Below are 25,724 nucleotides of genomic sequence, written 5' to 3'. Positions count from 1 at the left end.
GCACAATCAAATATACTTAAATATATCTTTAGCTGGACTTCAGCACTCCTTCTCCAGTGCATTAAGTACAAAATTAGTTAGCAGACTATAAATATATTGGTTTAGTATACTAAAAGTACAATTGCAGGGTATTTTAAGTAAATAATATGTAAATGTATTTGCAGTATACTTAGCATGAAATAAATGTATTTTAAATACATTTTAGTATATTTATTTTTCACTAGGATTACCATCATTCTTAAAAAAACACCTTTTGTGTTTCCACATAAGAGCTAAAGCTTAGAAAGTATACGGCACTTGAATTGGAACAACACAGGATGAGTAAATAAAGACAGAATTGTCATTTTTGGGTGAACTGTCATGCATACACCATTTTATTATTGAAACGAATGGCAAAGATTGCCTAATTCACCATATTTGTTACTGCTAATATACTCAGCTTGAAATATTTGAGTCATTTAGTCACATCTTTGTGGAATGCTATTATAATCAGCATTGTCACCCAAATTTATGTGCCTGGGAAAAGGTTTAATGGGTGGGCCTCTTCTTCTTCAGGCCCAATGAGTAGGCTATACCACAATGAGGCCTACATTGTGCCCCTCTCATCACAGGGCCCAGGACAACATTCTGTTTGTTCCCCCTGTCGCCGGTTCTGAATATAACATGATAGTATTAGAGAGCAGCATCACTTTAGCCTACAAACTGCTAATTCAAGAGGTAACCAAGTTAGATTTCAGCCTGCAGATGGCAACCTTCACACACTAGAAAGTTTTTTGAGGCTTGTATGGGTCCCTTTAAAACAGGGATGTCAAACCCAGTTCCTGAAGGGCCGTAGCCCTGCAGAGTTTTGTTCCATCCTTGCTTCAACACACATACTATGCAGTTTTCGATTAAGCCTGAAGGACTTGAATAGTTGGATCAGGTGTGTTTAATTAGGGTTGCATCTAAACTCTGCAGGGCTGCAGCCCTCCAGGACTGGAGTTTGACACCCCTGCTTTAAAATGTGATTTTGATATGACATCTGTCCACTCTGCAATCATGAATTGAGTTTGTTATTGATTTTGAAGTTTTTGCACCTGAAACAAACAATAACTAATGGCAGAGTATTTGAACTAAATGAGTTCACAGAAACTCTTTCTCTGGAACAGACATTATCATCAAACATCAAACAAGATTTTGTCACTAGGGAAATCAAAACAATTAATTTTCCAAATGACAGCCATTGTCAGACTATGTTGACTGCAGGTGAGTAAAAATATAATTACCAAAGAATTACCAGTACATAATTGTAAACAAACATTTTTTTGTTTATTGTCATTGTTCCTGATTTAAACACTTGGACCATAACAGGCATTGGCCATACCAATAAAGCACCTATAACTCATGACATTATTTGATATCCACAACACATACTGTCTTACACAAAATGAAATAATTCATTAAATTGAAATAGCAGAAAGACAGCAAAACTACATTTACAAAGCTGTGGTCTCAGAATGAGAAACATGTTTTAGACCCCAGACTGTTTACCTTGAATTAACACTAATTGAGAATGAACTGCCTGAACATTGAAACAAGAATGACTTTTGTTTAATTAAATTCATTTTTTTTTTCAAATGATATAGAGATATATTTTGCATACTGTAAGAATGCTTTTCAATAATATGGGCTACATGTAATATGAGGCATTGCATTGATACTACATTTTCCAAAAATTAATATTGATTACAATTCTATCTAACAATGTTATCCTTCATGTAGAAAAGAGTTTTAAAATGGGTTATCTTGTAAAAAGTGATCTGCTGTGGTTATAATTGGGATCTGAGGAAATTCCAGCAGCCTATTTGAATAAAACATGATTACATGTATTCTACCATAGCATGAACAGTCATAAATAATTGCATCATATTTACAAACATATTGGCCTACTATGAGATGCAGAATGTATGATTGCGGACAAAGACGACACTCCATGTACCAGTGTTCACAGTGGTCTGAGATGATTTGGCAAAAATAAATGAGAACAAAACAAAAGGCTCAAAATATATATTAAAAGCATAACATTGTAATATCAATATAGTCATTTCTTCTCAGTAATAAAGTAATATCTTAAAAACACAAATGTATACGGGAGATAAATAGCTAGCTCATATATAGAGACGTTCATCTTATTTTTCTTAAAACAAAATAAGGATGAGGGCCACAAAAATGTTGTTGTTTAAAGTGGAGTCTGTTGTGGTCCTCATTTTTCTGTTCTTCAACAAGCAAAATACTGGACTTCATAAGATTACATAATGAAAATATATGTATATATAGATATATAAATGTCAAGACAGAAATATAGAAAAATATTAATAGAAATAAAAAAGAAATACATACTAGACAACAAAAGTTAATTAAGTATACGGGGTATACTTATTCATTGTTGTGTTATGGTCGGGGGTCAGTTTTCCGTCAGAGTCTAAACTTCAGGGCGTGCGGTCACGCTCACATGACTGCGCAGCACTTGCACGGCTGCTTTTCTTTCGAGTTGCCGTCTTCTTTCGACTCCTCCTTCTTGGCCTCGTCCTGAGTTTTGTCAGGACTCGAGGTGCTGCCGTTAGGTGGGGCCTGGTCCTCTTTGGCCCCTTCGTTTCCAGCTTTGTTCTCGCCGTCCTCAATGACCACAAATTCAGCTTTCACTGTCTCCTCTATGCCCAGTGCCTTCTTGGTCTCAGCCTCATCCTCGACATTCTTGTAGCCCATGAACACCATGGTGACGGGATGCTCTGCGCTGGCATTCTCAATGGCTGCATCGGGGTTGGTGCACTGCAGTTTGGCCTCAATGCCTGTGATCTGTTTCTTGCTATTTTGATCTGGGCTGGGCTGCTGTATGCCATTCTCAACTGCTGGGGACAAAGAAGAGACTCATTTAACTTGCAATATTGTTTATGCCAAATGGAATAATCAGTTATTGATTTTAAATGAACTTTTAAATGAAATATTCTTTCAGAAGCTGCTATTCAGTGTTTATTAATAAGATTATAATATGAACATTCATTCAACTCTGTTAGTCCCGTTGGCTCTTTCACATGATAACAGTGAAACTACACAGTGACCATAACTGCAAACAAACTGATAACAAGTCAGTCCTTTTTGTTGTAGAAATATATATATATAGTGTCTTCCACTTATATTGGCACCCTTGGTAAATATGAGCAAAGGTAGCTGTGAAAATACATCTGCATGCTTTATCCTTTTGATCTTTGAAAATCCAAACTATCATTGAAGTAAAACAATGGAAAATGAGGGACAAATCTCATTATGAAATAAATGTTTTCCTCTAGTTCCCGTTAGCCACAATCACTGGCACCCAATTATTGCAACATCCTTTTTAAAAGATAACAGCTCTGAATCTCCCCAGATCCTTCAGATTTCCAAGTTCACCTCACTCATTTTCTATAGGGTTCATGTCAGGGAACTGGGACAGCCGTGGCAGAAGCTTCATTTTGTGCTCAGTGACACATTTTTGTGTCGATTTTGATGTTTGTTTTAAATCAACCCTTACAAAAAAGAAGTTTATTCAAGTGTGCTATTAATATACTTCTTTTAAACTAAAAAATAGGAAAGTATACTTTCAGTCCAGTTTTTAAGTACTTCTCAGAAATGGTCTTTATGGACTACTCAGATATACTTAAAATAACATTTATGTATACTTGACTTATACTTAGAAAAAGTCTAAATGAAGAGTTCAGATGCAAAACCAGCTAAAAGCCATCTCAGTCAAAAATGAGATGATACTGAGTGAATGCTCCTGACACATATTATACGTCCATCAAATAATTTTACATCAAACTCGCTAAATTCCAGCCTCAGCCCAATCAGAAGTACCAGTACTTACATAGAAACATATACAAAGTAGCCAGAAATAAATGCTAATTTTAAAGAAATACGTCAGGTGGATTTAGAGGCTTTTGCATCTGAACTCTTCAAATATATTTAAGCTATACTTGTGCTCCGAAACCGGAACCGAAACAACAGATGCTTCCACATATAATCTAACACGATCATCAGACATAAAAGCATCAAAACTGTGTAATGTTATGGAATAAAATGTTGACCCATGAAGAAGTAATAATGACTGTTAAGCTTTGGAGTGTAGATCGACTCCATCTACATTTTAATTATCATTCAGAATCCAATTAATATTCTTTTTTCAGCTTTTTGCTCAAAATGTTATATGTCTATTTTTTTTATTTATGAAACTTACCCACATTCAAGTGTTTATAAAAAGAATGCATGAACAAGAATAAAATGTTTTTGTCTACAAGCAGATACCCGGTTCGTTCTTTTGATGTTTTGTATGTTCAGATATTCATATAACAAAATATATACAAATTAATACATATAAAGGGACATGGTAGTATACTTAAAGTATGATGTAAAGTTCACATAAAAAAAACTTACAAGTGTACTTGCAGTATAAAACTACTAAACTAGTAGTTTACGGACCCTGTGTTCCATTCGGAAGGGCTCATCCCTATGCCCTAATCCCTTCAAAGGGTTCAGCCTCTGGAGTGAGAGCTTCGAAGGGTTGAAGGGTGTAGGGGACCAAACAACTGTTTCTTAAAGTGCCCTTCTGTGTCATCATCCCATGACCACACAGAGGCGCCGTCATCATGGAAAGAATCAGAGCAAAAGATCATGGGGGCCCGAAGTGTCCATCAGATGTACCCTTCAAAATCCTTCATTCCAAAGGGCCCTTTGAAGTTTTGAGCACTTCGGTTTGGAACGACCCTTCAATATGGCGGCCATGATTGTTTTCACTCCGAAGTGCCCTTCGGAGGGCGATATATCCCGTTTGGAACGCACCGCAAGAGTATACTTCAAACTGTACTAAAATGCTACAAGTATTTAATTAGTAAACTATCAGTATACCTATAAGTTCCCTTTTAGTATAATTGCAGTACAAACTAAAAACAAATGTGAACTAGTTTTGTACTCAGAGTTTACTACTGTTATACTTAAAGTATACTTAGAAGTATACATTTATATAGTAGATAGTGGGCCAATTTAGTCCCAAGGTGTACTGAAATAGTACACTTACAAGTATACTATTAGTACACTGATATTTATATACTTACTACATAAAGTTTACTTTAAAATATACTTAAACTTTACTTGAAGTATACTTCTTTTTGGCAAAGGAGACCATGGCCCATTATAAGATTTCTAACAGAGGAAGTCAGGTTTAGATTTTTTATCTGTTGGTATTTGATAGAATTCATGATGCCATGCATCTAAACAAGATGTCCAGGACCTCCGGCAGAAAAATAGGCCCACAGCATTAAAGATCTAGCATAATATTTAACCGTAGGCATGAGGTACTTTTTATCCCTGTCTGCATCAAACCCATCTGGTGGGTTTATTGCCAAAAAGCTCTTTTTTTAAGTTTCATCTGACCATAGAAGCCAGTCCCATTTAAAGTTCCAGTTGTGTCTAACACCTGAATATGCTGGAGTGTGTTTTGGATGAGCAAGGAGGATTTTTGTAAAACCCTCCCGCAGAGGTTCCGTCGTTTTTGTTTGATAGGTGAGTAATGTTTAATTTGCTTTGTTTCACTCAACTTATCTGTGTTGGCTTTTGCTTGAATATGCTTGTGTGTCATCTTCACGTGTTTCTATGCTCATCATTATGACAGGGATGTGTACGTACGTGTGGGGATATTAAAATAGGGGCAAAGTCCTGTTGGTGTATGGGCATGTTTGTTTTGGTGCTTTTAAATATCAACATCGTTTGGCAAAAATCACCTTTAAGGGAACTGGGTCTTTGTGTTCCTCATATTTATAATCCTGTGGAACAGGAAGTCATGGCTGGACAATTTTATGTGCCTAGTCACCCTGGTGTGCTAAAAAATGTAAATATGAGTGGGAATACAAAATCTGAGTTTTCCCTCCACTTTCAATTGTTTTACTTGAATGAAACATTAGAATTTAGTGATTTTTTTTTTTAATTAAAGGAGAAGTCCACTTCCAAAAGAAAGATTCACATATTATGTACTCACTCCCTTGTCATCCAAGACGTTCATGTCTTTCTTTCTTTGGTCGTAAGGAAATTATGTTTTTTGAGGAAAACAGTTCTGCATTTTTCTCCATATAATGGACTAATATGGTGCCCCGAGTTTGAACTTCCAAAAAGCAGTTTAAATGCGGTTTCAAACAATCCGAAATGCAGTTATAAACGATCCCAGCTGAGGAAGAAGGGTCTTATCTAGCGAAACGATCAGTAATTTTCATAAATAAAAATACAATTTAAATACTTTTTCATCTCAAACGCTCGTCTTGCCTTTCTCTCTATGAACTCTCTGTATTCTAACTCAATACAGTTACAGTATGTCGAAAAACTCCAATCGTATTTTCTCCCTCAACTTCAAAAATCATTTCAAAATCATCCTACAACGCTGCAGAAGTACCGACCCAGACTTTGCAATGTGAAGATGCAAAGAAGATCAAAACAAAAAAAAAAACCCTTAACAAAATACGATTTTGAAGTTGAGGGAGAACATGAGATGGGACTTTTTCGACAAACCCTAACTGTCATGAACCGGAAAAAAACAGTCCAAGCAGAGTAAGACAAGACGAGCGTCAGTATTAGTCCATTACATGGAGAAAAATGCTGAATTGTTTTCCTCAAAAAACATAATTTCTTTACGACTGAAGAAAGAAAGACATGAACATCTTGGATGACAAGGGGGTGAGTACAATATTTGTAAATTGTTGTTCTGGAAGTGGACTTCTCTTTTAAAGATCGGAAAGACAAACAATGCAGATTTATTTCTACAGCCACCTTTGCTCATATTTACCAAAGGTGCCAATATTAGTGGAGAGCACTGTGGCTTGTGAAAACAAGGATGATGGAGAACTCAAAAATTTAAAATATACAACATATTCTCACACTCACCCTTCACTGGACCATCAGGTGCCTAGTAGAGAAGACATATGACAGAAAAGCATTAATATTATTAGTTTTAAAACCTCCACTAAACTAAACAGACATGCGAATGTACTTAAAAATGACACTGAGCAAAATGAACAGCTTACATTTTCTCCTTTATTCAAAGGCACGCCACTCTCAAGCTCATCAATCTCCTGTTCTAGTCTGTTAATGAAAAAGCATGAGTAATGAACATGAGCAATGTATGGTAGAATTTTATCTGGGACTAATGAAGGCATAAAGCATGACTAAAAGACTGGTTTTAACCTGAGGATGGTCTGCTCCAGTAGTTTGGTCTTGGCTTCATCCTCTTGTAGTTGTTTCTGTGCCTCGTCCTCTCCACTGGATGGCGCTCCATCCAACAGCCATCGCTCTCTCAATGCCTTTGACTGTCAAAACAGACCATATTACTTGGAGATTTCTTTTTAGAGGTGTTAACATCATAACATCTTGCAAATATCTTGCAAGTACTATAGATTAATATTGTAAAGTATTGCAATTTAAAATAATATTTTTCTATTTAAATATATTCTAAATTGTAATTTATTCACATGATTACAATGATTCACATGATTTCCTTCAGAAATCTAATTTGGTGCTCATTTTTCAGGATTTTACTGATGGATAGAAAGTTAAAAAGAACAGCATTTACATTATAAATGTATTTACTGTAACTTTTGATCAATGTAATGCATTCTTGCTGAGTAAAAGTATATATTTAAACTGTTATATCATGGTTCCTAATTGCATAATATTGACTAAATGAATGCTTGAAAAATGAGATTCTGATATCAGTCTGATTTATTGTGCTGACATAAACAAGTCTGTGCCATTAAGGTTAGAGTAGCACATGAGCATTAGCTGTCCATTAGTTTCTCACTTTAGGGCATTCTCCATGGCTGCTAATGCACACCATGCACATTTCTGGATAGTGAAACATTTTGACAGGCGCCTGCTCAAATAGGGCTTCCTGCCAGAGCAGGGATAGACTGGCAGGGCCAGAATCAACTACTGCTGTCTAAAGAGAATTCTGACATCTGTGTCTGGCACAGTGATGGAAGATATTTCGGGTACAAGCATAGGTGGCACTAGAGATGCCACTGGACTCCAATTAGCAATGCAAGGCATCCTGGCACACTGGATACCTATAGAGGCCTTTGGAATTTCAACACACTGTATCCACACTCCTGTTATATGATAAAAGACAAAGACCTCCCTACATTTTTTTCACCAAATACCCTGTTTCATTCAGTTGTCACATTATGAGACAAATGCAAAATGTTAAAAAATAGAAAATGTTCAGCATGAACTAGTTCAGCATTACAAACTGCTTCTGCCAACCGTGCCGTTTCAATTCTAGTGGAGCAAAAAACTGTTAAACCTGCAGCAGATAAAAATAAACATCTGCTGAACATCAAACACTGAACCGAAGACCCATGATAAGACAAAACAGAAGAGAAACATCACAGAGCTCTTGATAACACCTGTTGTTTCCTACAGAGCTGAAAACTTGCACAAAAAAGGAAGCTGAGATGTAGGTGATGCCATTATTCAGAAATAAAATAAATAATGCAGAGATACACTACCAGTCAAAAGTTTTTGAACAGTATGATTTTAAAGAAGTCTCTCCAGCTCAACAAGCCTGCATTTATTTGATCCAAAGTGCAGCAAAAACAGTAACATTTTGAACGATTTTTTACTATTTAAAATAACTGTTTCTCTATTTGAATGTATTTTAAAATAAAATTTTCAGGACCATTACTCGTCTTCAATGTCACATGATCCTTTATAAATCATTGTAATATGCTGATTTGCTGATGAAACATTTATTATTATTATTTTTATTATTATCAATATTTAAACAGTTGAGTACATTTTGGGGGGGGTGGGGGTGGGGGGAGAAATGACAGAAATCAATACTTTTATTTAGAAATGCTTTTAAATTGATCAAAAGTGATGATAAAGACATTTATAATGTAACAAAAGATTTCTAATTTAGATAAATGCTGTACTTCTGAGAACTCAGCTGTTTTCAACATCATAAATGTTTTAAGCAGCAAATCAGAATATTAGAATGATTTCTAAAGGATCATGTGACTGGAGTAATGATGCTAAAAATTCAGCTTTGAAATCACAGGAATAAATTACATTTTAAAATATATTCAAATAGAGCAGTTATTTTAAATAGTAAAAATATTTCACTTTGGATCAAATAAATGCAGGCTTGGTGTGCAAAAGAGACTTTTTTAAAAAACATTAAAAATCTTACTGTTCAAAAACTTTTGACTGGTAGTGTACATACAGTTGCTTTCAGGTTTGATATCTCTTTTTTCCTTCCTTATTTCATTCTTACAGTTTCTACTGTACAGACAGTGGTGTCTGAGCTCTGCAAGACTGACATCTGAAAGATTCATTCAGACAGGTCTCTAGAGAAGAAAATGAAAAGAAAGAAAAAAGAGTGGGATGAAGAGAGAGGAGGTGAGGTGAAGACCACAAAGAATAACACAAGCACGAAGAAGAAGGTCAGTGGACAAACAAGAGACCTCATCTGCCAGAGTATGGTAAAAAGATGAAGACAGCAGAGGCGTTTAGTAATAGTAAACCTCACAAGCAGCACAGGATCCATCAATGCATTGTAAATAGGCAGGTCTGAGGATGTTGGAAGTCCCAGTGCTCTCTACAGCAAGTCCACTCATTCTCATTTGATTTCTTACCTAGTTGCTAAGAAAGTCTGTGTGCATTTGGTATTATAAAAGGCAAAATAAATAAAATATGTTACTGGATGGACAAAAAAATCTCTTCATTAGAAGAAAAAAAAAATGATTTGGAGAACGTCAAAAAGAGCCATTCATGGAAAAAGCACAGTCACATGAACTACAAAAAGACTGAGGCAATTACTGACATTTTTGTGTGCAGTCTGAAAATGACCAAATGGAAAAACAGTCTTCACCATGAGATCTTACATTTTGTCTTCTTGAAGTGTCTTACCTACTCCCTATTCTTATGAAACTGGGTCAGTATCAGACGTAATCCTTCTCACAGAATTAGCAACAAGTTACTCCATTTAGTATCTTGTGACTCAACTGTCCACATTTGAACAAGTCCAAAATGACCCTCTCCTGCTCTCTTTCTCATTCCTCAGCCCCCTCCTTCTGCTTTGGCTTTGTGACCGCGAATTCTGGCATGGTGACAGATATGCTGACATCACCACATGTTCACACCCATCCACATGCACACGCAATACAATCCCAGCACAGAGGGAGGACAAAGGATCAGAGTCTCGCTCGGTAGGAAACTAAGGCCTGCTCCATTGTTCCCTATTGAGCAAAATCCCTTATGCACAAAAAACAATGGCAGGTATAAAACTAACAAACAAAAAATATCACATTGTGACAGATAACAAAAGGGAAACAGTCGCCTTGCCGGATACTTGGGAGATGAGGATAGGCACGCAGGCAAGTTATTTTTGACCACGGATCCTCTGCAGCAGACTTGGGATCTTTAGGATTTGCATAAATTTAGCCATTTTCATTTTGGCTTGAATTATGAAAATAACTACGGTAATAATATATGCAGGCATTCAGAGATCATACAAATCATTAAAAAGAATGACATATGTGACCATGGACCACAAAACCAGTCATAAAGGTCAGTTTTTCAAAATTGAGATTTATACATCATCTGAAAGCTGAATCAATAAGCTTTCCATTGATGTTTAGGATAAGACAATATTTGGCCAAGGTACAACTATTTAAACACATGGAATCTGAGGATGAAAAAAAAATCAAAATATTGAGAAAATCACCTTTAAAGTTGTCCAAATAAAGTTTTTAGCAATGCATATTAGTAATTAAAAATTAAGTTTTCACATATTTACAGTAGGAATTTTACTAAATATCTTCATGGAACATGATCTTTACTTAATTTCCTAATGTTTTTTGGCATAAAAGAAAAATCAATAATTTTGACCCATATAATGTATTTTTGGCTATTGCTACAAATATACCCCAGCGACTTAAGACTGGTTTTGTGGTCCAGGGTCACATATGTCATATATACAGCTCACTAATGATTGTTTGGCTGCTGTCTAATAATGAATTTACATAATTTATTATAGCACACATTTAAAATATTTGTGAGTATGATTAAACATGCATGAGTGTGTATGTGAAAAATAATATTCTGACCTGTTAAGAAAAGTCAGAACAGTTATATTTATAAACTTTAAAGTTTCTGTTTATTTATTAGGGGTTCAAGCGCATAGCGCTGAAACACTATTGTAATTGTTAGAATGGTCACGGATTAGGTAAACCATGTAAAACTGATCGTGCAGACCAAACTGTAAGTCGTAGAGACTTGAAACTCGGAGGGATGGTAGTACTCACACCACCTACAATGTGACCAAGGCTCACCCCAATTAGCCTGACAGGGGAGCTACAGTGATCAACAGTACAAAATCACTCATTACTCCTCAACCATCAGTCACAGGCTAAGTGTTTTATGTTGTTGGAATCCTTGAGAATGGCAAAATTTTCAGGTATTTCACATTTTTTGAAAAACCAACTTTTGCAAACTAGTCCTAGGTGAATATCAATAATTATCAAAAAAAAGCTGAACTTTCGACTCAGCGTTGCAAAGGGATGCCAAAACGTTCAAAAGGGGCGGGGCAACTTTTAGTAAAATGCCTACGATATCTCCGCCAAAATCAGAACACGTTTAAGAGCTCAATCTGAGACCACAAAAAAAACTGTGGAGCTTGGCTACATGGTGGCGCTATAAGAGGGAAAAAATATAAATTTACTATAGGTGCAGCTTTAACTGCACAAACACTTGTCCAATCAACATGAAAATTGGTGTGTACGATCTTGGTCTGAAGTGCCACAATTATGTACAAGGACATTTGTGTATCTCAAAAAACATTGTCCGCACACCGCCATTGGCCAACAAAGTTTGAGCACCTGTTTGGCAAGGTTAATGAAGGCCGATTGGAATGAAACTTGGTGGGCTTCTTTGACTCATGGCTCCAAAGGTCTGAGAGAAATTTGAAAGAAATCGGCCACTGGGGGGCCATATCACATTTTTCAAAGGTGTAAATCAGGGGTGCTCAACCCTGTTCCTGGAGATCTACCTCTGTGCAGAGTTCAGCTCCAACCCTGATCAAACACACCTGAACCAACTAACTATGACCTGAAGGAGCACTTGATAATTTCAGACAGGTGTGTTTGATCAAGGCTGGAACTAAACTCTGCAGGAAGGTAAATCTCCAGGAACAGGGTTGGGCACCCCTGGTGTAAATGATTAAACGCCATGCGGTTTTTCGCACATATGCACACTATTCATATCATACAACAGAACTCCTCATTCCGGACAACTTTGCCTCTAGAACCACTGCTATCAACCAAACAGTTTGTTAAATGAATGAGAAGATGTAAAAAACCTACTTTTGCGAACTAGTCCTAGGTTTTTCACCTGATTGGAACCAAACCAGTGCAAAAAGATTCTCTGGAAACTGAAATATCAATAATTATCAAAAAGAAGTTGAACTTTCGTCTCGCCGCCGTAAAGGGGGGCCAAAACATTAGAAAGGGGCAGGGCCACTTTTAGTAAAATGCCTACGACTCCTGAACGAAATGAGATATCTCCGCCAAACTCAGAACACATATGTAAGAGCTCAATCTGAGGCCGCAGAAAAAATATATACTGAGCTCGGCCACTCGGTGGCAATGTAAGAGGGAAAAAAAGTAGAAAAAAAATAGTCCTAGGTTTGCTGAAACAACTAAAACTTAAGTTGTTTTCTCTTAAAAGTGCAAACAGAAGGCAAGAAAAGGAAAATTTTTGCTTCAGAAGCATGTTAAAAAATGTATTTTTGCTTTTCCATTTGGTGCCTCTAGCTCTGCACAAAATGCAGACTGCAATTCTAAAAATGTTTTCTTACCAAGGCATATATTTGCTATGACATCTACTATGTATGAAGAATTAGGTTTAATTTAAATACATAAAGTAAAAAATGGGAAAAAAAATGAAAAGAATCTCCTGATTCCCATAGAATGTACATCAGCTCTTTAAAACAGAAAAACTGTGAGACGGCCTGACTTATCATAACAAGGCAGAACTTAAAGGGAGGATACAGATTTTTTCCCTTGTCCCCTCGAACAGGAAACTGCTGTTAAAACTTCCCCCTCTCCTTTCAGCGACTTCAAACTCCCGAAAAAAAATAATTCTCACATTATGAATTTCAAGACTAGGGCTTTAAATTGAAATTGTGAAGTGTGGGACAAGACAGACAATACATTACATAAAGAAGAAACGCCATGGCACTCTGACTCTTAACCTCTGGGTAAAAACCTCTGACAGCCGTCTGAATGATGACAACGGCAAACACCTGCTCAGCTTTTTTAAAACATATCTGCAACCTATTAGCTATTATGTCTTGGTACCTTGAGATGCTGGAGTTGTCTGCGGTCATCCTCAAGTTGTCTTCTTTTGTTCTCAATCTCAGCCTCCCTCTTCCTCTTCTCCTGAAAGACAGACAAACTCAGTTGAAAGATACTGAACTTCCCACTTAACAAAATCAAACAGCCTTTGTGCAAATCTCAGTTAACAAAACGGATTCAGTTAAAGAAATGGTAAGAATGCATTGTTGTCTTTATTGGATACTATTCACAATCTGTGTTGATTGTCAAAAGTAACCCTACTATTATTGACACAAATTTCATGACTGGATTTGATTTCTATTCACAAGCTTGCCATTCGATTAAATTACGATTCGACTCAATATAGATAATTTTATATAGATAATTTATAATTTATATCAGGTACAGTACATAGCAAATTTCCTCAAGGACAAAAAAAAAAAAAACTAATGCTGTAAAATATACATAAAAATCAGCTGGTACTACATTTTAACTTTGGGTTTTAAAATTAAATGATTTGTTTACAAACATTTAAATTAGACTTAATCAAGTTTTATAATAATAAAGCTATAATACTAACTTTTCATTTCATTTTTCAAAATATAAACATTTAAATTTAAATGTTTACATTTATTAAAACATACATTAAATATTGAAGAACAGTAAACATTATAATTAACATGTTATATGGTGCATATATTTAGTAAAATGCTCATTTTTCTAGCTGACTAATTAGTGTATGGTCACCGAATATGTTTTTTTCTAGGATAAATGTGACATTCCATTCATTAATTGAAAACAGACTAGACTAATTGATTCTTGTGGTTTTGTGTTGAATTGATATTGTGTTGTAAAAATGAAAATCATTTAAAATCGAGAAATCAATATATTTTTTACCCAGCCCTAGTCAAAAGTTACTATTATAGTTGTATTAATAATATTAGTATTTTTATTTTTTTTTATATTTTCAGTTCAAATTATTTTAATTTTAGTTAAAGTTTTAGCAGTTTTGTTGTGTGTTGTCATTTTTATTATGTCTATACAGTTTTTTCATTTTATTCCAGTTTTAGTTTTAGTTATTTTACTACGTCAAGTTAACCTAAATGAAAATGAGAAATATTCTCTCAGCATCTAGCTGAAAAAATGTTGTTGTTTTTTTTTTTAAGATATATTTTGTTTTATTTTATTTCAATTAACATTTATTTTATTAACAAAAACTTTATGGTATAACCCTGTTACAAACCTGTAAATGTATACCTTTGACAACATTTTTATTAAAATAGGAATATATTACATTTATTACATATATTTAATTACAGGTGTGGCTTGAATTGTTTTGCTCGTAAAGCAACTTACAGAAGAAGATTGAATAAAGTCCGTATGAACAAATAATTAAAGTAAAGCCCCTTTTCTATTTCCACAGCAGCTGTCCAATCAAGTAGGTCCAATTAAGGCATTAGTTCATCCATCAAATCTTAATTAACCAACAGTGGCTTTAAAATTAAATTAGACTAAATGTATAATTTATAGCATTTGGGTGACGCCCAGGCCACAAAACTGACAGGAGGGGCTCTGATAAAAGACAGTAACTGGATCTAAAACTTTCCAATGACATTAAGCCATATTTAGCAGAACATTTAGTTGAACCGGACTGACATCTTTATTCTGCTCCAGTGTGAACATATTAGATCCAGAGTTTTATTAAACTGAAATGCACAACTCAATACTCAGTATTCAACTCAATAAAACTCTTGACCATTCATCCAGGAAGTCTCCACTTCTTAGAAGGATAAACCGGAACAGGCAACATTAGTCTGGTTGTTCACAAAACAATACTAAGTACCATCAATAATTAAACATACAAAAGTGCTTTAGTCCTGATGACTGGACATACATTAGCCATTATAGATGGTCAATGACATACTGTAGTAGGAGCATAATGCCTCACAAGACTAACATCACTTAGGCCTTCCGTGCATCTGATCTGTATCCTGACATCTGTCTACATGCTTGCTGATCCTGTGTGATTAGTATAGAGCAATACAACAACCAAGTTGTGTAATGAGGAATTTTGTTCACAAAAAGTAAGTTCTGAAAGTGCTAGTCATATATACTAAGGGTTATTTATTTATTTTATGATTATTTACATAATTGGCACTACTGTTCATATGTTCAACAGCAATGTGGTGAAATATTATTACAATTTAAAAGAACAGTTTTCAATATGAATATATTGTAAAATGTAATGTCAATAGTGAATCCCACATTTCTTTTATGATCCGAAACACTTACACTACCAGTCAAAAGTCTCAAGCCTGCATTTATTTGATCCAAAGTATTGCAAAAACAGTAACATTTTGAAATATTTTTACTATTTAAAATAATTCTATTTGAATATATTTAAAAATATACTTTATTCCTGTGATTTCAAAGATGAATTTTTAGCATCATTACCCCAGTCACATGATCCTTCAGAAATCTTTCTAATATTCTGATTTGCTGCTGAAAAAAAGTACTATTATTATTATTAGTATTATTATTAAGTTTTTTCAGGTTTTGTTGATGAATAGAAAGTACAGAAGAACAGCATTTATCTGAAATAGAAATCTTTTGTAACATTATAAATGTCTTTATGATCACTTTTGATCAATTTAAAGCATCCTTGCTAAATAAAAGCATTAATTTTTATAATTTCTTTCCAAAAAAAAACATTACACCTACTCCAAGCTTTTGAATGGTGTATAATGTTACAAAAGCTTTTTATTTCACATAAATGCTGATTTTTGGATCTTTATATTCATCAAAGAATCCTGAAAAAAATGTCTCATCTGTTTTAAATATTGATAATAATAATAATAAAAATGTTTCTTAAACAGCAAATCAACATATTAGAATGATTTCTGAAGGATCGCTGAGGACCGGAGTAATGATGCTGAAAATTTTGCTTTGATTGCAGGAATAAATGAAATTTTAAAATACATTCAAACAGAAAACAGTTATTTTAAATAGTAAATATATTTCAAAATTTTACTGTTTTTGCTCTACTTTGGATCAAATAAATGCAGGCTTGGTGAGCAGACAAGACTTCTTTAAAAACATGAAAAAACGTACTGTTCAAAAACTCTTGACTGGTAGTGTACAGTATTTGAAACTGTATTTAAAAAAAAAAATTAAAAAAAACATTTGGACACCAAATTTTGAATAGTAGCGTATATTGAAAAAAACTCTTATTCTGTTGCAGGTCTACAAATTTTAAATGCATTTTTCAGAGAGAAATGTATGTTTTGCTACTATAAAGTTATGTCACTGATAAAGCTTCTCTGTGCATGGCGCACAAACCCAAATAATTGATACAGAATTAATTCATTTATTACCAATTACTTTACTTGTTGTGGCAACCCTAATATAAATAAATTATAGTTAGTGTAATTATTTACTTACAGCAATGGCCCGAAGTCTCTCTTGCTGTGACAAAGCTTCCGACATCCTGCAAAAAAAGCAGGGAAATTACATTTTTGCTTTAACAGCTGACACATCAGTAGTAATGGAGTACTAAGGATCACTTTTCATTCACCTAAAAGCAGTGTAACATTTTTGTTTCATAATGCATGGTCTGATCTTTAGACCCACACATCATTTCCTCTTATAGATCTTGTACGCTGTTATACCTGCAAATTTGAACTAACGTCTTGTACACTTTCACAATGCATTATAGATGGACCCTGTTTTATGTCTCCACATGCTTCGCTCCTGTAAAATATGAGTCCAGCCTGTCAAAAGTGTTTTGCACTTCTCTCCTTGGAGGGAAAACAGGTCGATGCGAATCGATAAAAGAAGTGGGCAGCTCTTTTTCTCTTCTCAGAAATCAAACTCCAGATATGAACCCATACATATCGCAAATCTTTTTCACAGCAGCGGAAAACACCAGTCCAACAACGTTAGAGAAGTTATGAATGGCATGCAAATTTCAAGACTGTTAACAGTCCTTTGCATTCCAACCTAAATTGATTCCAGAGCTCCAACATAAAGCTCAGTCCAAAGGAAGACCAACATTGCGGGCTTCAATAGTTCTGACTTTGATATGGGTATGAATACTGTAAAAGAGAAACCAAAACTTCTATTTGCATGTATAATGTGGTGTACAAGTCAAGCCGGGGTTAATATCAATACAAGCAGTTCAAACATTTGTGGTTACATACTTGTTGGCTACACTGATGAGCATCCTGTGAGAAGGAGGCAAAACATACAATACATGGATTGAGGAAACGTACAAAAAAAATATCAAAGGAAAAGGGACACATAGATAAAAAAGAGGTCAACCATGGAATGGGAACATGGGCAATGGAAAGCCATGTTGAACCTGGCACAATGACGTCTTTTGTCAAAGCCTGTTTTACTGCAGGCTTCTGCGCTGGTCCACAGAAAAAGAGCTTCTCTCCTGAAAATGGCTGCAGGGGAGAGTCATCCAGCTGATTGGTGATCTCAATGGCCCACAAGAGCACAGCCAGTCACATGTTCACTCCCTCACAGGGAATGTTTGTCGATATGTTATCTTTCTCTGAGACCTAAAGAATCACTCACAATGGACCTGATCATGCAAGGCAAAATCTAATTGATTTACTTCTGTACATTCAGACCAACGTATTAACTGTTGACTGATGGAATAACTTGAACTCAAACTCACCCCAAACCCACTCCTCGGTGTAAAAACGCTCAATGTTGCATTAACACCTGCATTTTCAACCACTAGTGTAGATAGTCACAAATGCAGCACTTGAGATCACGCCGAGGATGATTCATGAAGCAAGCCCACTCATGAAAAGTGGAGCAACATGGATGGTAACAAAAGCGATAAGCAAATGATTCAGGGATAGCAGATGACAAAACATACACTAACCATTTGCTCAAGGTATAGCGGGGTTTCCACACTGTTTGATCAATGATATTTCTAGAGATTTCACATATATATAACATGGTAATTTTAGCATGCTAATGGATATGACAATGTTAATGTATTTGGTCTTGGCGGAATAGATCTGCTACAACGTTGCTGCTGTTGGTTATTGCTGTTGTTGTAGATTATTGCTGCTGCTGCAAGTACAGGAACTTGCTACTGCCAATATATAGGCAGACATGGTGCTATAAATATTTGAGACATACTGCTGCTTAGGGCTGAGCGATATGTAAAAAAATTAAAATCTCTTTTTTTTTTTTCAGAAGGTTTGACCAATTCTCGATTTTTTATGATTTGTAACTAGTCATCTTACAAAAAGCAAACAAAAGCACGTCTCAAAAGGGTGCTTCACTAAAATCAAATACAACTCAAATATAAAGCCGGCAATACCAAGGCTCCAAAAATATTAAAAAAAAATTATTTAAAAAGCTTTCGCATAGCGTGTAACGTATCGAGCATGCAGGCTCTTCATCAGATGTCTGATGAAGAGCCTGCGTGCTCGAAACATTAAGTTGTCAATATGATGTAAATTATGTAAATCACCAGTTAAATATCTTTGCAGAAAGATATACAATACAAGGAAAATGTTTTTAAAACAATCTCAAAAGTCAAGGTAATTCAAATTCAAAATGACTGAAGGTATAACACCAGTAGACTATTATTAACTATAAATAATCTGTGAATATAACAATGAACAGCAGCTTTCAGCCTGTCATCATGAAGCAAACATGAAATATCATACATACAATAGTAGATCTTCACATTTTTTATATTAGATTGCGCTGCTTTTCCATTGTTTTTTTCTATGTAAACATGGACGCGTTTGACTGCTGCACTCACGCCTCTTGCATGAAACAGCATTCTAAAAATGCGATGTTCAAGTTAAAAGAGTTCACTCACAACCTCTTAATTGTTTTTCCTATTCCACTGCCAGCGTTTCATCTTTGTCAATAGAAAAGCACATTCTGTGTGAATGGCGACTAGCGATATGAGTGCGTCACATGTGAGCAGTTAATCACACGCACCGACATGTGGTTGGATCGTTCTTTTCTCTTTACTGTTATCACTCGAATATTGTCAAAGTGTCTAATTCTAGAATCTGGTAATATTTCTATTCAAAATCTCGATATCTCAATTTCTAAAAAATAAAATCATGGCAAAACATTAAATTTGAATTAATCGATGAAATCGGAAGGATCGCCCCGCCCTGCTGCTGCTCCACTACAATATATAAATACAGTTTGAACATTAACACTCCACAGTGCTTACAGGTAAATAAAAACTAAAAGTACCTAAAGTACCTAAAATTTAAATAAAAACTGTACTTTACAAAAAAACATTATTCATTTAAAGATTCAATTTAAATGTATTGTGTTTTAACATTAATTTATATTTAATTTAGTGATTCCTCCGCATACCACTCATACTCATACCACACTTCGAAAACCACTGCTCTAGAGAATGCTAACCAGCCATTTAAATGTAAAGCAGCAAGCTCATTGGCTGCATTTTTAAATAATACGGTCACTTCAGAAAAGTAACGTGTTAGTATTGTTTTATTATCTGTTTCCATCACCATGTTTTTATGTGCATTTTGAAGTATCGCATCAGAAACAAGTGATGCAAACTCCATTTCCAACTCCAAATCCCTTAATTTGGTTGGCATGGCTTTGAATTTGTGCAAAAAATAATGGGTGATAGAAACACATTTACCGAATAAATTCCTCCATGTGCATCAAAATATTCATGTGACTTTGCGCTATTGGATGGCATAACCTGACTAACCAGTGGACCGATCTCGATGCACAGCATCTGAAATGTTATGGTCATTCTGAAATGCCCCAGCAAAGTGTGTCATCAAAGTATTTCTGTATAACTGCCTCCCAGTCTTACACGACTGCGTTCCCAAACAGCAGGCATCCACCTACGAAAGCAATGACTGCATTTATTGTGTTTCGTCTGCTCGCTCTGAGGCCCAAGTAATTTATTATATATGAAAATTATTATATTCAGTGGCTTCTCCTATTTTTCTTAATGCCATTTAGTGCCAGTTTATCAGGGAGTGACGATTTTGTTCACTTTGACTTGATGGATGGAAATGGTGCTTATTAGCAATTGTTTTGTGATATTCCGATTTTGCGCATAAGTTCAATTTGCAACTTGGATGGAAACCCAGCTATTGAGTTTTCAGAAAGCTGTTTTATAAATTAAACATTATTTTGTATTATTATTATTAATGACGATAAACAACATACATGTGATCTTACCAGTTGCTTAGTTGGGTTTATTCAACTAATCTGCAATAAATTTCACTAGCTCTAAAACTCTATGCAAATTAGTACAACACTGCATCAGTGGTTTAGGAATGGAGGAATGAGGAGAAACTCTTTGAAAAGTTTCAACACCATGCAGCCATTTCCTTTCGCCACATCTCATTGACAGCATTGGAAAAGCACTTGGGAGTCCAGGAAAAACACAACACTGGCCAGCATTATCCAATCTGTGAAGTCTCCACTGTGGGTGCACTTATCTTACAGCTTGTTTCCCCTCTCTAGTCCACTGCTGGGCAACACACTGAAGCCATGCTGTGACCTTTTCACTGGTTCACTCTCTGGCCAACAAAAGTGTTTAAAATGCCAAAAGTGACAAAGAGCAGCCAATAGATAATCATGGCTAGATTTCTATAGAGGAAATCGAATGCTTGAAAAAAAAGAACATAAACCAAAGGCTTCTTTTTGTGTGTATGGAATAAACTTTGGGGTGACAAAAATGTCAGGTCCTATTTATGCATTGCGTTCCAATTACAAATCACAATGACAATTACAACAAAGCAGGCCCATCTTCATGGTGATGTAAACCTCTCCTGAGAGTCCTGGTAGATTTTAATGGCTTGCAGGATATATAACTCAATTTTAAGGCCTGCTACATTAAGCAAATCATGCCATCTGAAGGGATTCTTGTTACTGCAAACTGCAGATGTTCAACCAGTTAATTTGGAGTGAAACTGTACAGCACTTTAGGAAAACAATCCAGGCTAATCTTTGAAGCTTTCTGGTGGTGATTAAGAAACAAATTAGGGGACATCTGACACTTACAAAATATGCGTGTTCAAAAAATCAAAACTTATCTTCTACGAGCTAAAAAGGCCACCCAAACTAACGTACAAACATGAATAGAGTTACATACTAAGTGCTATTTGATTGCAAGGAATGTGGGAGGGAGACCTGAGAAACTTCAACATGAAGATTTTGAGAAGGACCAGCTTGACTGGTAAAGGACGTACCAATAGTTTCACACACTCCCTTTTTCCTGAGACATGCCATGAGCCAGGGCCCAATCAACCAAGGGGAGAAAAAAAAGGAAGGGAGAATACTAACCTCCTAAAGCTGTTAGACCATGATACATATACATTGCAAACATATAGAATGTAGGTCACCTTTTTATAGCTGGTAACACTTCAATAGTTTCTCTTGCTGCAACCTTCTTTTTTTAAAAAGATGGGATTTTAGAAATTACTGTTTTACGATTCATAAAATTTAAGTGGATTTTCCACCCTAAGCAAGCGTAGTCCATAACCACTTTCCAAAATATTTAAATGGACATTAGCTGTAGTGAATAGTCTACTCTAAATTGGCCATTTGTGTAAAAAATGAGTCGTTAAGTATGCACTTGTGTTTTGTAGCAGTCATTAAGATATTTTCATAAGGGATGGAGTGAGCAGGAAGGGCTTGAGTAAATGAGGAGAGTCTGTTATGAGCTATTATCTGCTACAGAGTTCTGATAGAGCACGGAAGAGATATAGGTGAAAGGTTAAAACATCAGTGACAGTCCAGGGCTGTTCAATTTTAACCGTGCCAAATCACGGCAGCTGTCAGGAGTCCTTGCTGCTGGATGGCTACACCCATGAAGTGACAGACCCATGTGACCACATAACTACTTGCGTAATACCATATTTAATGTCATTTTTAATGCCATGTCATATTTAAGCAATGGTGTAAAATATATAAATGCACTGATGTCACTGAATATACATTGAGGGGGGATTCTTACATATAATACTGATTTTTTTAAAAACTGAAATGAATTACAGATTTTTTCCGTAGCACTAAAATCCTCCTCAGCAAGGAATGTGGGCTCGGGACCCTGGCAGATAAGGGTTGCTGTGTTGGAAAAATGGCATAGATAGTGTTTGAGTCTTTTTTGGAAGCCTGTTTGAAACTTAATTAAGTAAAATATTAAGTAAAGATCATGTTCCATGAAGATATATTCAAATTACCCTACCTAATTTTTGATTAGTAATATGCATTGCTAGTATCTTAATTTGGACAACTTTAAACATGATTTTCTCAATTTGTTGATTTTTTTTCCCCACCCTCAGATTCCAGATTTTCAAATAGTTGTATCTTTGCCAAATATTGTTCTATTCTAACAGTTTCAAAAAATGGACCCTTATGACTAGTCCCAGGTCACAATTTTGGTCTAATATTTGTGAGCAAGTTTCAGTAGCTATTAGTAGCATATTCGTATAAAAATACAGCAGCTTGACAGTTTCACAATTTCACACGTATTAAATTCTACATGCAGTACAGCCTGCAGCATTCCACAATATAGTGACAGCTATGAGGCAAAACACCTGTTTATCATATCACTGCACAACATTTTGGGTCATTATTGTTGTTGCATAGCAACATGTGTTACGTCAGGGACTACACTATATCTTATAGGGGAAGCATGGCACTTAAACCAACGTTAATGAATGAATATAACACTGTTTAATGAACATATGCGCAATGAAACGGAAGAAATTACATATTTTTTTCCGTATTGTGACGTACATCCGTGTATAAAGGATTGGGGTTGGATTTAGTTCAGTTCATCAGCAGTTGGGTGGATTTTGAGAAGTAAGTGTTGCACTCAAAAGTGGAGGTGGATGAACGCAAGCTTGCAGGGGTTGGGTTTTAACCAAATTATATGATTGGAGAAATCCTGCATATGTCAGACACAAGTTTGTCGTTTGCACCAGGTCAAGTTACAGCATTTTCTTTAAACATTGCGAGGTCAAAAAAAAAAAAAGAATAATAAAATAACATAAATACAATTTAAATGTAACATATGCTTCAACAAACTGTTCACAACAAGACCTATAACAGTTAATTAGAAAATAGAGAGGGTGAATTTTCATTCCATGCCAATTTCATTTTTTAATATGTTTCAAAGGGTTGCAGCGCTTGAAGTGTTAGTTCACCAAAAAAAAGAAAAATCTGTCATTAATTACTCACCCTCATGTCGTTCCAAACCCGTAAGACCTTTGTTCATCTTCAGAACACAAATTAAGATATTTTTGATGAAACCTGAGAGCTTTCTGGCCCTCCATAGACAGCGAGGGTCGCAAAGAAAACAAAAATAACTACTTTATTCAATGATTTCTTCTCTTTTGCAACAGTCTTCCACCATTAACAAGAGTGAGCGAGAGCAGAAAATATCTTCGTTTGTGTTCTGAAGATGAAGGAAGGTCATACAGGTTTGAAACGACATTGGGGTAGTAAACAACGACAGAATTTTGATTTTTGAGTGAACTATCCCTTTAAGTCATTTATAGCAATACCTGCATTGCTTCAACAAAAATGTGAAAGCCTCAAGCATTATCAACCACAGATCTTGTTTTAATTATGAATTAAACTATTCTAAACACCCATAAGAAATTCCCAAGGGCTTCTAATACTCTAATTCTAAAGCTGAATTAAATTAAGAAGGCCTTCCACAGAGCTTCTGTGGTTTTTCATAAACTACTATTGTACCCTAGGTGGTAGCATTTACAAAATTCATAATAATGCACTGTAACTTCTAGAGCACCATCCCTAATTGCAAAAGCACCTCATTGATTTTCTTTCCACAAATCTGCTTTGGTGGGTCCATTGACCTAGTGCCTCAAATGTTCATGGGAGCGTAAACTTGACTGACAAAGCTTTGGCATTGGATATGTACCAGGGTTGACATCACCGTCCAATTCCCCCTTCATGTGCGTCTTGTTATTCTCCACACAAAACAATACACTTTACACCTATCAAAGAGAATCTATTTTCGTAACGTGCATATATAAAACGCTTCACGGTTCCTATTTTGCCCTTGGCGAAAATAAAGCATTTCCAGCTGGGGAATGAACGCACCATGGACGCGGTGGGTGTGGAGAAGATTTGACACAGAAAAAACGCACCAGAAACCTGTCAGACATTGAAGCTCAACGTGAAGCGTATTTGATTCAACGCGCGGGGAAACAATTTCAGATTTGAATTGTTAAATAGCCCAAATCCAATTGAAAACAAAAAATATTTTACATCATATGCTGCTAAATCCAGGTCTACACGGCCATATTGGATCATCCCACCCATTTTCATCAGTGCATTACTAGATGTGGTTCTCCCACACCCGAGCACGTACACGGGGATGCGCTGCAAAACGCACCAGCGTGTTATTGGGCCACAGAAGATACTTTGAAACATATGATTAAAGACATAACCTTTACATAGCTTATTAACCCATCTGTGCTCTCTGCGAAAAGGTAAATGTAACTTATCTCGCATTGTTACATTGCAATCCTGATTGTTGCAATGCATTCAAACGATTTAAAGCGCCATCGCAATGCCAAGCCTTCAGCATAACAACAAAACAGAGATGTCAGGAACCTAAAACCAAAAAAACCCACAGGAATTTTTTTTTTCTAAAATGAATACTTACTCAGTGGTCAAAGCGTTCCCTTTTGATAGCGAATGTCTCTCTCGCGTCCGCTTAGAAAAAAACAAACCCCCGCTCGGAGGCGTAAACGATACAGGCGATCAATATGACTGGGCTACTACTATCTAATGATGGGCATTAATTCGGTTACTCTCCAGGGTTGCAAATACGGCTCTTGGCGGGGACGTGTGGTCTTGGTTGTTCCGGGGAGCGGCGCTCAACCCGACGGTGAATGTGTTCTGGCGTCCCTTTGCAGCAGCAGATCTCTCACATGGCTTCAGGATGGAGCGCCCGAATGTTGACTTCACAGCAGCCAAGCCTTTGTTTCCCGCGCGACAGTTATTCAGCGAGCGTGTTAAGGGCAATGTCTGGCATCTCCTCCTCCTAGTGAGAGTGAGAGGAGATGCTTGGATACGCCTCCCTCCGGACATTTGAGGGGCTGTATAAACGATGTAAACACGGGCTCAAAGCATACGCCAGATTCATTCTAGTTTTACAACTGTGTCGTAGCTTTACGTTATTGTGTGTGTGTTTTTTTAAATTTCCTGTTATTGTTTGTGTTTACAAGTTACTATTTTAACCGTTCACTTACCAATTCTCATTAACTCCTTATACAAGTATCTTTTTACACCGTTAATGTTATTAATATCATT

General features: G+C 35.8%; 1 protein-coding gene across 2 annotated transcripts; it reads right to left on the bottom strand.

Moving 5' to 3' along the window:
* Nucleotides 1-905: 905 nt before the first annotated feature.
* On the bottom strand, nucleotides 906-25,497 carry palm1b (paralemmin 1b). 2 transcript variants are annotated; one of them, XM_051093368.1, is made up of 7 exons: nucleotides 25,075-25,497; nucleotides 16,827-16,872; nucleotides 13,410-13,490; nucleotides 7,240-7,361; nucleotides 7,080-7,137; nucleotides 6,940-6,961; nucleotides 906-2,888 (listed from the first exon to the last, which is right to left on the bottom strand). In XM_051093368.1, exons 2-7 carry the CDS (start codon nucleotides 16,869-16,871, stop codon nucleotides 2,488-2,490), a joined length of 729 nt encoding a protein of 242 aa, XP_050949325.1. In that variant the 5' UTR covers nucleotide 16,872; nucleotides 25,075-25,497; the 3' UTR covers nucleotides 906-2,487. The 2 variants fall into 2 exon arrangements, with proteins under 2 accessions (XP_050949325.1, XP_050949334.1); XM_051093377.1 differs by having other exon boundaries at nucleotides 906-2,885; nucleotides 25,075-25,495.
* Between the last annotated feature and the right edge of the window lie 227 nt (nucleotides 25,498-25,724).

This window comes from Labeo rohita, chromosome 2, assembly GCF_022985175.1.
Source record: "Labeo rohita strain BAU-BD-2019 chromosome 2, IGBB_LRoh.1.0, whole genome shotgun sequence".
NCBI classification, from domain to species: Eukaryota; Metazoa; Chordata; class Actinopteri; order Cypriniformes; family Cyprinidae; genus Labeo; species Labeo rohita.
The sequence above is the reverse complement of the archived record's forward strand: the minus strand, read 5'-3'. Positions and strand labels throughout refer to the sequence as shown.